The 15,057-nt window shown below is 46.1% G+C and overlaps 1 protein-coding gene across 1 annotated transcript in view; it reads right to left on the reverse strand.

Moving 5' to 3' along the window:
- Window positions 1–3,600, reverse strand: part of LOC147662118 (intercellular adhesion molecule 1-like) — a 352,803-nt gene extending 349,203 nt beyond the window's left edge. Inside the window, exon 1 of the mRNA XM_086951098.1 lies at window positions 3,405–3,600. Coding sequence (XP_086807224.1) covers window positions 3,405–3,477 — 73 coding nt within the window. The 5' untranslated portion in view covers window positions 3,478–3,600. The remainder of the gene's footprint in view (window positions 1–3,404) is intronic.
- Window positions 3,601–15,057: the final 11,457 nt, after the last annotated feature.

The following is a 15,057-nucleotide window of genomic DNA, read 5'->3' on the forward strand; positions in this document are numbered from 1 at the left end:
TGTCGCTTTATATGTCTTAGGTATATTCTCCAAAGTAAAGTGATATTGTTGAGCAAAGATTCAACTAATCACATCTTACTTGGAAGTGACTCTTCCTACATGTATGAGTTCAAAAGTGCATTTATAAAAAACAGCGTCATCATTTGTTATTGACATCTGAGCATTTTAGACTGTGGTAGTCTTTCCGCACCAAACATTTTCCATGTCTAACAATTCATATCTCGACTAGTATACGATCACAGACATTTATTTGACCAAAAGGTCAATATTATTGCAGACAGTATTTACAAAAGATATATATCTAAAAGAGAAGACTTGTATTTCAATAAGTAGTCAATGCAATATGGCACCGATGATTATAAAGGCCAGTTCAAGATTTACCTTAGTACCACATTATGCAAGGAAACACCCGATTTAGATAACTTTTTAGTTGTAAGCGCTTGTATTCAAATCATTCTTTCTTTACCACCGCCATCGGATAAGCCAGTTCAATATACACAAAAATGTTGATATTCTCTCTAGTAAATTCTCAGACTATATAGTGGAGAGCTATTGTTAAGAAATGAAATTCACTCACTGGAGGTTCTGCCTGGATATATATACACATGTGACGACACCTATTGTGGTAGGAATTTTACATATTTTCTGAGTGAATTTCATTTCTTAACAATAGCTCTCCACTATATAGTCTGAGAATTTACTAGAGAGAATATCAACATTTTCGTGTATATTGAACTGGCTTATCTGATGGCGGTGGTAAAGAAAGAATGATTTGAATACAAGCGCTTACAACTAAAAAGTTATCTCAATGGGGTGTTTCCTTACATAATGTGGTACTAAGGTAAATCTTGAACTGGCCTTTATAATCATCGGTGCCATATTGCATTGACTACTTATTGAAATACAAGTCTTCTCTTTTAGATATATATCTTTTGTAAATACTGTCTGCAATAATATTGACCTTTTGGTCAAATAAATGTCTGTGATCGTATACTAGTCGAGATATGAATTGTTAGACATGGAAAATGTTTGGTGCGGAAAGACTACCACAGTCTAAAATGCTCAGATGTCAATAACAAATGATGACGCTGTTTTTTATAAATGCACTTTAGAACTCATACATGTAGGAAGAGTCACTTCCAAGTAAGATGTGATTAGTTGAATCTTTGCTCAACAATATCACTTTACTTTGGAGAATATACCTAAGACATATAAAGCGACATAAAAAGATTGAATATGCAGCATGATGTTTATAGAAATGGTTCAATATTGCACTTATGTGATGATATGCTGCAATTTTTAGATTGTATTGTGTTTTTAACATGGGTTTGTGTTGGTATTTTTATGTATATATTTATTTATGTACACAAATTTTTGTTTTGAAGCGACTTACACTGGTTTTGTATGTCTTTTTCCTTCTATCTTATGAATTACAGCCCTGAAGAAGTTCCGCTTGACGGAACGAAACGCGTTGGCTGGTCTCTTAAACGGACTATTAAAACAACTTTGAACTTCTTTTACAATTACGATTCAGCGTTTATTCATTTGGGACAGTCTTTGATTACGAACTTTGTCACCCACGTACAGTGGAGACTGAAAACTCTTAAGCGGTGCTTTTTCAAGTTTGATATAAGTATTGACTTCTTCCCAAGGCTTTGGGATATACTCTCAGGACAGGGAGTATTTGAAAATTTGCACGCTCTTCCAATGGAAATCATATATACGTATTGGTGATATGTGGGTTGGTGCTTTGAGTACATAAGAGTGGTCCACTGTCCAGATTGTGTTGTACAAATCTCTGTCAGTGCTGCTGATGCCTCAAGCAGCAAGCCTCGTTGCCACCATCATGCTAGCTGGAGCAGTGACGGACACTTCGATCATTGTCTAGGGCTACCGACGTCACTGCCACCGTCAGCACTGGCAGCATTGGCATCTAGATAGAACTGAGGCCTTCTCCATCATTCATGCCAGGTCACCATCAACTGCTCTGCTGGTGACATTGACCACACCTCTGGTAGGCTCATGCACAATCTCACTGACCTAAGCACAAATGTCAGTGCCACCATAATCAGTTGTAACGACATAATTATTCATGCCACAAGAGCAATGTTTTCAGTGGTCTCATCTTCACTGAAAAAACGACCATTTCAGTGCCATCACGAAAATCACCTTCACACAGGTCAGCGCTGATGTCCATATCATCTCCACACAGTGAACTTGGTACGATTGACAACCCAGTGGCGATAGATCCCATCCATCAACTGGGTACCAATCCATGGTCACCGCTGTAACTCATGATGTGCAACAGCACCTGCCATTGGAAATCATGATAGGCAACAGCACCTACCATTGACACTCGTGATGGTCAACAGCACCCGTCATTGACACTAGTGATAGGCAACAGCACCTACCATTGCCACTCATGATAGGCAACAGCACCTCCCATTGCCACTCATGATAGGCAACAGCACCTCCCATTTAAACTCTTGATAGGCAACAGCACCTGACACTCGTGATGGTCAACAGCACCCGTTATTGACACTCGTGATGGTCAACAGCACCCGTCATTGACACTAGTGATAGGCAACAGCACCTACCATTGCCACTCATGATAGGCAACAGCACCTCCCATTGCCACTCATGATAGGCAACAGCACCTGACACTCGTGATGGTCAACAGCACCCGTTATTGACACTCGTGATGGTCAACAGCACCCGTTATTGACACTTGTGATGGTCAACTGCACCCGTCATTGACACTAGTGATAGGCAACAGCACCTCCCATTGCCACTCATGATAGGCAACAGCACCTCCCATTGCCACTCATGATAGGCAACAGCACCTCCCATTGCCACTCATGATAGGCAACAGCACCTCCCATTTAAACTCTTGATAGGCAACAGCACCTGCCACTGACACTCGTGATGGTCAACAGCACCCGTCATTGACACTAGTGATAGGCAAAAGCACCTCCCATTGCCACTCATGATAGGCAACTGAACATAATCTTCACAAAAGTTATTTACAAAAGTTTAAGCTATTGCCATTATAAATTACAATCACCTTTATTCAAGTATTAATTATTTAAAACAATTAAAAGCCATTTTTATTTGTAATATCAATTCATCTAAGTCACGTAAATACAAAACATGTTGCGTTACAAATGCTATAGGTGTCACATTTGCGAAAGTTATAACTATTGGCATTGTAAATGACAAAGCTATTAATTTAGCTATTTTCAAAACCAACACATAAATAAAAACATTGTCATTTACAAGACCAATAGCTCAAACTTTCATAATGCGAGACCTATTGCATTGCAAATGCTTGTTACATATTCCCTTGCTTCTCCTTCAGACTTCATGGAGGGAAGCTTCATGTACAGAAAAGCCCCATGACTTACCTGTTGGCCAGAGGGTACCGTCGCAGCAACCAAGGAACAGGTAACAAAGCGTAAGTTCCCAAGCCCGGGCCATGCTGAAACCGATGAATGTGTATTTAAAAGATAAGAGAGAGACAGTCTTCAGCTGCTCCGACAAGGGTCTCCTGGCGTGCGGCTGTCTCGGGGTCTCGCCTCAGTACCGAGCAGACGGACTTGTGAGCCCGGAGCTCCCTTCGGCGCCTGCCTCGGCGCGGCCCTCCTTCCCTCCCCCGGATTTCCTCACGCCCGCCTCTCGCGCTCACTTTTCAGGGCGAGGGGGCTTCCACGCTAGGGCTTTTCCTTGTCGATGAACCTAGGCTGGGGTGGGAATCTCCCAGCGCCGGGCATGTGTCACCGACGGCTTCTGAGCACAGGGGGGGCTTATAGTAAAGCGAGAGTTCAAACCGCTGGGGGATTCCAGGGTGATGTAAATATTACAAGTAGTGTGGAAAGAGCGAGCCCGCTTTGTAACCGATCGTGTGCTCGACCCTCGCTCACCGTCATTGTCCCCCCAGGGTCCTCGCACTGTCTTTAAAGTTCAGAACTGACAGGAGGTGTCACACACCTCTCTTTACCAATCCAATCCATCCCTTTCAAAAGAATAGATACGGATGGTAGGGTGACCAACCGTCCGTAAATTTCACGGACAGTCCGTAATTTCGGCCTTCTGTCCGTTGTCCGTGAAGGATTCTTTAACGGACGCCATTTGTCCGTAATTTTAACAGGGCACAGCTTCCACCCACCTCCCTCTTTGACTCAGATGCTGTTTCAAAGCTCAGATGCCCCGCAGCATCAGAGAGGCACAGCGGGATGGCAACCCTCACACCTCCAGCCCTTGATGAGCTGTTAAGAGGTGCTCGAAGGTGACAGAGGGAGGGGCTGCAGGTTCACGAGCAGGGGGCATCCATTCACATGCAAACAGCCCTGAATGCGTCTTGTATCTGCTATTGAGAGGGGGGCTCACACATTCGATTTCGACCCAGGGCCCCAAACATCCTAGACTCGGCCAGATTACACCCCTGATTACACCGAGGCAGCACCTGCTTCTCTTCACCGAGCTTAATTACTGTCACTAATATGTAAGCAAACCTCGGTTCTTCAAACATGCATAATGTAATACAACAAAGAAATGGCACAATCGCACCCATACTGATTAACAAAGTATGGAGGACAATCAGTTCAATCAGTTCTCCTAGAGTATCTCCTGTAAGTACAGTACATCACAGTGGGGGATGGCATTTTGGACAGAGAGCCTGTCTTCTTGTTGTCTTGTGCAGGAGGGGGCGAGGAGCCCAAGATGATACGAGAATACTGCATGCCCACCCCTGTGTCCACCTTGGTGGATCCTGTTCCCCCTCCCCCCCCCCCGCCTGTGATGGCTCCTGTCGCCCCTCCCCCCCCTGTGATGGCTCCTGTTCTGCCCTGGGTGGCTTCTGTTCCAGTCCTGCAATGTCTCCTGCAGCGAGGGTGAAGTTCTTGATGGGCCTCTTCTCAAAAGGGCTCAGCTCAAATTAATATGGAAAGGTAGGCAAGTAAGTAAGTGAAGGGATGGGATGGGTGGATGACTGGATGAATTAGTGAAAGGGTGAATGGATGAATGAAAGATTGAATAGATGGATAATGAGAGAGGATGGATGGATTGATGAGTGAGGTGAAGGATGGATGAGAGAAAATGTAAATAGCTGGATGTATAGGTGGAAGGGTAGCTGGATGGGTAAAAGGGTGGATGGGAGAGTGAAAGGATGGATGAGGGGAAAGATGGATGGATGAGTGAAAGGATAGATGGATGAGCAGAAGGATGGATGGATGGATGGATGAGGGGAAGAATGGATGGATGAGGGGAAGGATGGAAGGATGATGAGGGGAAGGATGGATGGATGATGAGGGGAAGGGTGGATGGATGATGAGGGGGTGGGTGAAAGGATGGATGGATGGATGGATGATGAGGGGAAGGATGGATGGATGGGTGAGGGGAAGGATGGATGGATGGGTGAAAGGATGGATGATGGATGAAAGGATGGATGATGGATGAAAGGATGGATGGATGAGGGGAAGGATGGATGAGGGGAAGGATGGATGGGGGAAGGATGGATGGATGATGAGGGGAAGGATGGATGGATGATGAGGGGAAGGATGGGTGGATGATGAGGGGAAGGGTGGGTAGATGGATGGATGATGAGGGGAAGGATGGATGATGAGGGGAAGGATGGATGGATGATGAGTGGGTGGGTGAAAGGATGGATGGTGGGTGATGAGGGGAAGGATGGATGGCTGATGAGGGGAAGGATGGATGGATGGATGATGAGGGGAAGGGTGGATGGATGGATGATGATAATGAGTGGGTGGGTAGAAGGATGGATGGATGGATGATGAGGGGAAGGATGGATGGATGATGAGGGGATGGATGGATGGATGATGAGTGGGTGGGTAGAAGGATGGATGGATGGATGATGAGGGGGAAGGATGGATGGATGATGAGGGGGAAGGATGGATGGATGAGGGGAAGGATGGATGAGGGGAAGGATGGATGGATGAGGGGAAGGGTGGATGGATGATGAGTGGGTGGGTGGGTAGAAGGATGGATGGATGGATGATGAGGGGAAGGATGGATGATGAGGGGAAGGATGGATGGATGATGAGTGGGTGGGTGAAAGGATGGATGGGAGGGTGAAAGGATGGATGGATGGGTGATGAGGGGAAGGATGGATGGCTGATGAGGGGAAGGATGGGTGGATGATGAGGGGAAGGGTGGGTAGAAGGATGGATGGATGGATGATGAGGGGAAGGATGGATGATGAGGGGAAGGATGGATGGATGATGAGTGGGTGGGTGAAAGGATGGATGGGTGGGTGAAAGGATGGATGGATGGGTGATGAGGGGAAGGATGGATGGCTGATGAGGGGAAGGATGGATGGATGATGAGGGGAAGGGTGGATGGATGGATGATGATGAGTGGGTGGGTAGAAGGATGGATGGATGGATGATGAGGGGAAGGATGGATGATGAGGGGAAGGATGGATGGATGATGAGTGGGTGGGTGAAAGGATGGATGGGTGGATGATGAGGGGAAGGATGGATGGATGAGGGGAAGGATGGATGGATGAGGGGAAGGATGGATGGATGATGAGTGGGTGGGTAGAAGAATGGATGGATGATGAGGGGAAGGATGGATGATGAGGGGATGGATGGCTGATGAGGGGAAGGATGGATGGATGATAAGTGGGTGGGTAGAAGGATGGATGGATGATGAGGGGAAGGATGGATGGATGATAAGTGGATGGGTAGAAGGATGGATGGATGGATGATGAGGGGAAGGATGGATGGATGATGAGGGGAAGGATGGATGGATGATGAGTGGGTGGGTAGATGGATGGATGGATGATGAGGGGAAGGATGAATGATGAGGGGATGGATGGCTGATGAGGGGAAGGATGGATGGATGGATGATAAGTGGGTGGGTAGAAGGATGGATGGATGGATGATGAGGGGAAGGATGGATGGATGATGGGTGGGTGAAAGGATGGATGGATGGGTGGGTGGGTGAAAGGATGGATGGATGATGCGGGGAAGGATGGATGGATGATGAGGGGATGGATGGATGATGAGGGGATGGATGGATGATGAGGGGAAGGAAGGATGGATGGATGATGAGGGGGAGGATGGATGGATGGATGGATGATGAGGGGATGGATGGATGATGAGGGGTAGGTGAAAGGATGGCTGGATGATGAGGGAAGGGTGGATGGATGATGAGGGGATGGATGGATGGATGATGAGGGGGTGGGTGAAAGGATGGATGGATGGGTGAAAGGATGGATGGATGATGAGGGGAAGGATGGATGATGGGTGGGTGGGTGGATGGAGAGTGGGTGCGTGGGTGGATGGATGATGAGTGGGTGGGTGAAAGGATGGATGGATGGATGATGATGAGTGGGTGGGTGAAAGGATGGATGGATGATGAGTGGGTGGGTGAAAGGATGGATGGATGAGTGGGTCGGTGGATGGTGGGTCAAAGGATGGATGAGTGGATTGGATGGTGGGTGGGTGATAGGATGGATGGGTGGGTGGGTGGATGGATGGATGGATGGATGGTGGGTGGGTGGATGGTTGGGTTGATGATGGGTGGGTGGATGAGTGAAATGATGGATGGATTGATAAGTGCAAGGGTGAATGAATGGACGTATGAGTGAAGGGGTGGATGTAAGGATGGATGGATGAGTGAGTGAAAGGGAGGGTAGATGGACAAAAGGATGAATAGATGTGTGAAGGAGTGAAATGATAGATGGATGAGTGATAAGGTCAATGGATGGTTCATGAGTGGATGAGTAGATGGATGGATGGGTGGGTGGATAGATGGATGGAAGGAAGGATGGCTAAGTGAAAGGGTCGATAGAGAGAGAAAGGAAGGATGGATGGATGACTAAAAGAGTGGATGGGTGGAAGGATTAACAAGTGAAAGGATGGCTGTCTTGGTGAAAGGGTAAATGGCTGGATGGATGAGTGAATGAATGGATGGGATGAAGATTGGATGGATAAGTGTACATATGGATAGGGTGAAAGGGTGGGTGGATGGATGGATAATGGATGGATGAGTGAAAGGATGGATGAAGGGATGGCTGAAGGGAAGGATGAGTGAAAGGATAGATGGAAGGATACACGATGGATAAGTTTGCAAATGGTTGAATATGTTTGGAAATGGCTGGGCTTACTTATATACTATTGCGCGACCTCTGATGTGTCTGTAAAACTTACCAATTGTCCTGAAGTTTTGTCCTGAATTTTGACCTCCTGTCCTGAATTTGTGTCCTGAATTTTGACCCTTTGTCCTGAATTTTTACACTCACCGTCCTGAATTTGCACCAATGCCAGTTGGTCACCCTAACGGACGGTACATAAATACATGAGATGAACAAGGAAGAAATGCTCTTTGTAGTAGTCTGCAGTGCTAGCCTCGCACGTTGTGTAGCGTGCAACTCGCCGCCAAGCACTTCGGTGCCAGTCAGGGGTCATAAGTGCTATATAAATACGCTGCGCCATTACAATAGAAGTGCATGTGACCTACGCCTCACTCTGTTCGCGTCTCAAGCTCCTCACATGGCCTTGTTCCTCAAACTCCTCACACACTGTCCTTGTTCCTCAAGCGACCCACCTTGTCCTTCTTTCCCATGCTCCTCACACGGTGTAAACACGTGTCAGAGTTCCTCACACTGTCCTCGTTCGCTGACCTTTCACAGCGTCTTGCCCAAGACTCTTCACGTTGTTCTCATTCCCAAACTGCTTGCTTGGTCCTTGTTCACCAAGTTCCTCACACTTTCCTCGTGCTCCAAGCTCCTGGCACTATCCATGTTCCCAGACCCTTCCCATTGCCTGTCCTTTTGCTCTAGGCTGCACACATTGTCCCTGTTTCCCAGTGGTCTCTCAATTCACATGCGGTCTATGTGACCGAACTCCTAAATCTGTCGTTGTTCCAGTTAAGCTCCTCACACTGTCCTTGTTCCTTAAGCTCCTCACACTGTCCTTGTTCTCTGAACTCTTCACACTGACCGGTCCGGGGCCCGATTTCCGCGCAGTATCCTCGTTCTCCAAGTTCCTATCAATTCCTACCCTGCCCATGTGCCAGAGCTCCGCACACTGTCCTTGCTCTCTAAGCTCTTCGTACTGCCCTTGTACCCGAGTTCCTCACACTGTCCTCATTCTCCACCACGCTCCTATCACTTCAGAACGTGTCTATGCGCCCCAGCTCCTCACACTGTGTCGGTCCCATGAGCTCTTCACAGGCTGCATTTGTGACAATGCCGTCATACTGTGCTGGTCCCCTAAGCTCCTCCCCACTGGCGTAGCTAGGGGGGGGGGGGGGGGGGGGGGTCCGCCCCAGGCGGCACCATTCTTGAGGCAGCCGCGGGGCACTGGAGGCCAGAAAGGGAATTTCACCATGTCTAACAAGTCTGCTTTTGGGTTAGTGTAGCTTTGTATCAGCCACGGAGGACTGAATGATACTGCTGTTTAAAGTAATAGCAGTTTTTTAGACATAACAATGTGGTCGTTTGTGAGGCAGAGACTAAAACGAGGTGTCATTTGGCTTTCCTACAAGAAATATGGAAGTTATTGGTCTTTGGGTGATTATAAGATACTGTCTGACTGGGGCGGGCCTGCGGATCCAGGTTGATTCAGGGGTCTCTCTCTTACACGCTGTAGTAACATTGTTGCCCCGTCCCTTACCCCCTGCCTGTCTCCCCAGAAACTTTAAACGATGCGCACTGTGTAAACATTTGTTGAAAAACAACTCAGGGCGCCACCAAGGTTTAGTGGAGTAAATGTTTTTTTTTTTTTTCCTCAAGTAAACCCTTAAGGCAGAGCGAGGTATCAGGGGTTTCCACCTGCTCCCCTCTCTGGGCGAGAGGGGCAGACAGAGGGGATATTTGATGAGAACGGACAAAAGTCACCGACTCACCTCGTCATTGACTAGGCCCCTGGTTCAATATTTGCTGACGGAAATGCAGATGGGAAAAGGCAGCCAGCAGGGGCGTAGGAGACACTAACATTCTGGGGGGGGAACAGACAACCTTGTGGACTTTCCATTGACGCTATACAAATCACCGCCCGTTAAACAAATACAGTCGCATAGTTTTGAAGTGAAATATTGAGAAAAACAGGCACTTGGTCATAGTTTGCATGTATGCTTTATTGTTATTTACATTCACATAGTAATCAGACCAAATGTACAAAAAACATGTATATGAATCTTGCATCTTCATGCACCAAGCAAAAAAGGTCACTGACTTTGGGTGAGGGTGTCATGTTTGTAAGTGCATTATGGTTTGAAAAGTACCTGCTGCTGCATTCCTGGTCTCCAGCAATTTTCAGGCAACAATAAAAATGTGAAGATAACTTCGGTGATTAATGATCTTTATTGAGAGAGATCAGAGGTCTGACTACTGGAGGTTTTGACTCATGGTAAGGTAGCCACAATGTGTTAATATGCCTGCTGCAAAGAACGTGTACCAGGCAGATCACAAAATGCATATAATGTAAATAGGTCAGTGAGTTACTGCTTTTGTCTGAGAGATTCTTTTGCTATTTGCAGTTTATAAGTTAAAATCCTAACATTGAACAGTGAGCTATTAAACGTCATCAAAGAGCTGCATAAAAACTGCAAGTATAGATTAGAATGTTATGATTTTTACCCAGTCTTTCATTATCCTAAGGTTGGAAAATGGGTTCATTAGGATGGAAATCAATTCTGATTATTAAAGAGAACCCCAAACCATGGTGTTATGTTTTAAATGCTGGGTTTGTGCTTCACTGGTGTTGCAAAGCCATCTGTGCCCTGGGCACTCCCTAACTTTTTGCTGACTTGTACTTGTGGTACCTCACTCTGACTGACCCTGGCCTCTGACTGACCAGGCCCAGGGCCAGTGCTATGTTGAAAGAGACACTTACAAATACAGTAAAAAACCTACATACACTAGGGTGCACTATGGGTAGGGTACCTCCATGATCGACATGACCTCTCCTACATGGCCCTAGTACATAATAGGGCATGGGAATTGAAACTACCTTTAACTCCCTAGTATATATTAGGGCATAGTGGTTTAGAGGCCAGCATCCCTTCCTGCACTTGCATGTGTGCACTGCTGTAGTCTGAAGTCAGTTTAAAAGCAGGCCGTGTTGGAGGACTCTTTTTAAAATGCAAATTGTGCCCAATCTTGACTTTTGGGTTTGGGGCACTTACAAATTGATAACCTACAATGTTGGGGCATATTAGGTATCCCCAGGAGTTCCCCTAGGTGTCCCAGGGGTTAAAGGTCAGGTATCTACAAGGAGGACCCTTATAAAATGAGTGTTATATGCCCTGGGATCCTTATATATTCAATGGTATTGGAAAAATTGGCCAGTTAATTTTTCCATTGCAGATCCCCAGCCCATAGGTTAACATTGCAAGAGGTTATTATTAATAACTAGATAAAGGAAAGCCATACAACTAGTATTAAAGGACTCAGAAGAATGTTAATGATAAATGCAACAATGTGGTATTGTTAAATTTATTCTAAAATGTACAGACAAGAAGTTATAAGACTTTCTTGTCTGCAAGCCACAATTCAGCCCTCTAGTGCCCTGCCTTGATTTGCCAGAGGTAAGTTGATTGGACTGACTGTTTGAAGAGGTGATAAATGACCCCCTATAATTAGGAGGCCTGTCTGGGAGAAGAGGTTGCTGAGCATGGGAATGCCATAGCCAGGGGGAGGGGTAGTAAACCACGCTCTTCAAGAGAAGGAGACAAACTGGAAAAATCACTTTCATTTACTCCTCTCCCACAGCCGGATGGGGGGATTAAGGAGGAATTCCCAGATGTGAGGTGAGTGGACCTAGGTAGATGAAGCCATCCTGTAGGCTGGTTTAGTTAGTTCTGCTCCCTCTGCTGGAAAACCAGCCATGTTGAATTTTAGAGAAATTGTGCTCTATTTGGGAAAATAATGCCACACTTTAGAGGATGTGATCATACCCCGGAGCATTGCCCTGCACCTCATTGGACAGGAGCGTCCTCCTTCTTGACCCAGAGAACTTGGAATAAGTATCTGAAAGGCACAAAGCCTCTCTGATGATGCTGCTTCAAACTTGGGAGAAGAAGGGTCCCTGCTGAGGAGTTTGATTTGAACCAACCAGGTCCTGGACTGAATATTGTGCCTGTTGCACAGTCACAGTCTGGAATTACAGTCCTATAGACTACCTTGCTGCAAAAGGACTAAAGAGTGGACTCCCTGCAATCTGAAGGTTAACAGAGCACGTCTGGACCACCAAGAATCCCCATCCTGGAGAACTACCTGTGAATTTGAAGGGGTTTTGTCCAAGTGGATTATGGTAACTGAAGTCCATTTCAAGGACCACCTTGGAGATTCCAGACACTTGGAGTACGTTTTGGACACTTTGAGACCCTTTGGAAAACTTCAGGAAGAAGTTCCAGAGGTTTGGAGAAGTTTGGAGCAACTTTGGTAAAAAGCTCCATAAGTGGACCGACTCACTCTGGCCAGCCAAGCCGACAACCATCAACCATGAGTTGGCCTGCCGCCCAAGTTCCTCCCGCTGAAAAGCTCCAGGGGTCCGAGTTTGATCGGGCATAGGCGGAAACCCAAGCTGGCGAACCCTCACTAAATCCGGCCTAGTGAAAAGCATTGAGGGACCTTGCAAGAAAAAGCTCTCCAAACATTTCTAATTCCGAACTTAGAAAAGGTAACCGAGGCCAACCATGAGAGCCAAGCCACCCACCATCAACTGTGTGCCAGCCTACATCCCTAGCTCGTACCGCTGGAAAGCTCCAGAGGTTGGACTTCCATAAGTTTGACCGGGAGTTCGTTGCAAGGCAAGCCGGCGAACCCTCACCGAATTAGGGCTGGCTTAGAGCTTCGACGAACCCCGTGAAGAAAAGCTCCAGAAAAGTTTCTAAGTCAGAAGGTAAAAGCTTTGACCGAGACCTACCGCAAGGAGTAGCCGCTCAGGGCTTCATCGTTGTTGGCCTGAAACTTTGACTTTGAGCAGGTCCAGCTTGACCAGATGTACCAAAAAGGGATATACGTTTCTATGTGCTATATCGTGCAAAATTATTAAAAAGTCACATTCCTGGTTCCCTACATCAGATTTTTTTCATTTTAAAGAGAAAAATATTTTGTATTATTATAAATTGGAGTTGGATTTTTATTGTGTGTTGTGTCTTAATTATTTACTGAATTGGTGTTTTTAAATGCTTTACATACCTGCTCACAGCCAAGCTACCAAGGGTTGAGCATAAGAATAATTTTCGAAGACCGGTACGGAGCTATATATTGAGGTAGTGTCCTTATTGCCAGGGACAGATATACATTTGCCCCTACTATTAACCCACTTTCCAACATCCAGACCAAGCGCTCTTAAACAATACTGTCTACTAGTATGGATGACATGTGACTCCTACACCCTGTAGTTTTATTTAACATTTCCTTTACACAGATTTACACACCTATGATTGACTGCCTCTGTGTAGTGTGAATGATGTAAAGTGCTGACACCCTGCACTGGTATGAGTGGTGCTATCTAATTAAATGCATCTGAGAGAGTTGTTATGGAGACTTGAGCAGCACTATTAAAGGGTGATAGTGAGGGAATCCGTGGCGGAGCTGGTTTGTTGAATACCAAGGCTGTCTATCTGATTTCATCTCCTGCCTCCTTTATCCACCAACATACTCTCCCTCCACATTATCTCCCTCTTTCAGGTTCTTTCTCATATTTGCTTTCTCCTTTTTCTCTGTTTTCCATATTTCCCTTCCTCCTTCTGCCAACAACTCTTGATGCCTTTCTCTTGTTCGGTTTCACAGTCTGATGGTTTAAATAATGTACCAGTCTCTAACAAAGAATACAGTTACACCTCACCTGCAGACACCAACTTAAATTAAGCATCATTAGCTTGCAGCCCACAAAGGAAATGCCAGAGTGGCTATTCTGGCCCTTTCTGCATTGTGTATCCTTCCTGAAGAGCAGATACATCTTTTTCTCTCCTTTCTGCAAGACAAAAGGATCCTAGCCATCTCCGTTCCCTATGGAAGGGAGAAGTGTGTGTGGTGATCGGTCTCTCCGACTGCCAGGGAACCGTCCGCCATTGTAATATGGCGGGCAGTAATGCAGTCATCAATGGTGGTGGGACGGTCAACGACGCGGTGATGTGGCAGTCCCACCACCATTATAATCACCCCCTAAGTTTAATGTGCATGCAAATCCAACATTAACAACCCCTGGTAAGTTGCACTACTAGTGTTGAAAAAGTCCAATGGAGGTACCAATGGATGAGGTGGACTGGCCTCAAGGGTCTTGTGACCTCAGTGACAGAGTCACTGTCGCTCTACTGTGTGCTTCTTCGTATGCCTGCTCGCAAGACTGGAGGTGAACTGCATAGATTGTGGTGGACCGGCCTTCAAGGTTAACTCACACTTGCCACCCTTAGGGTCCACCTGCTGGTGCTAAGACACCAGGGCTTCTACGGTCTATTGGGCCTTCTAAGGTGTAGCATCGGAATGAGCTCTGTCAGGAATGTGGTCTGGTGGACTGGTCATGAAGGCTGAAAATGGTGCTCCAGTTCCAAATGTGGCAGCTCTTGCCAGAGTGCCACATCCTTTTCCCCACTGAACACCATACTGCCCCACTGGGAGAAACTGGCACTGCCTTCAGCTACAACCCAATTGTGCTGAGACTCAATTCAAATTATGCATTGGACAAGAGTACAATGCTGCCTGAAAAAATGTAACAACACCCTGTAAAAAGCAAACACTGAATGCAAGGATGAGCAAACATGTGAAATGTAAGCAGGTTACCTTAACAGTTTTAAACTCATTATTCAGAAATCAGTACCTGATTTTGCCTGAAAAGTTCAGGACTTGACTACAGGATCAGGAAGGGACCCGTTTCAATGTCCATTGCTTATATCCTTACAAAATGTAAGCAATTTGGTTTAAAAAAGACCAAATCCCTCAACACAGAGCTGCAGTACACATTTTATAGGCTAAAATAATTAAAACACTTAAACGCTCATATTAAACGTTTTCTACTCCACCCCTCAACCAGGTATTGCAGTCCCTTTATGAATGGTGCACTTCCCCACTCTGGGAAAACA

Source organism: Lissotriton vulgaris, unplaced genomic scaffold, assembly GCF_964263255.1.
Source record: "Lissotriton vulgaris unplaced genomic scaffold, aLisVul1.2 SCAFFOLD_261, whole genome shotgun sequence".
In the NCBI taxonomy this organism is placed as follows: domain Eukaryota; kingdom Metazoa; phylum Chordata; class Amphibia; order Caudata; family Salamandridae; genus Lissotriton; species Lissotriton vulgaris.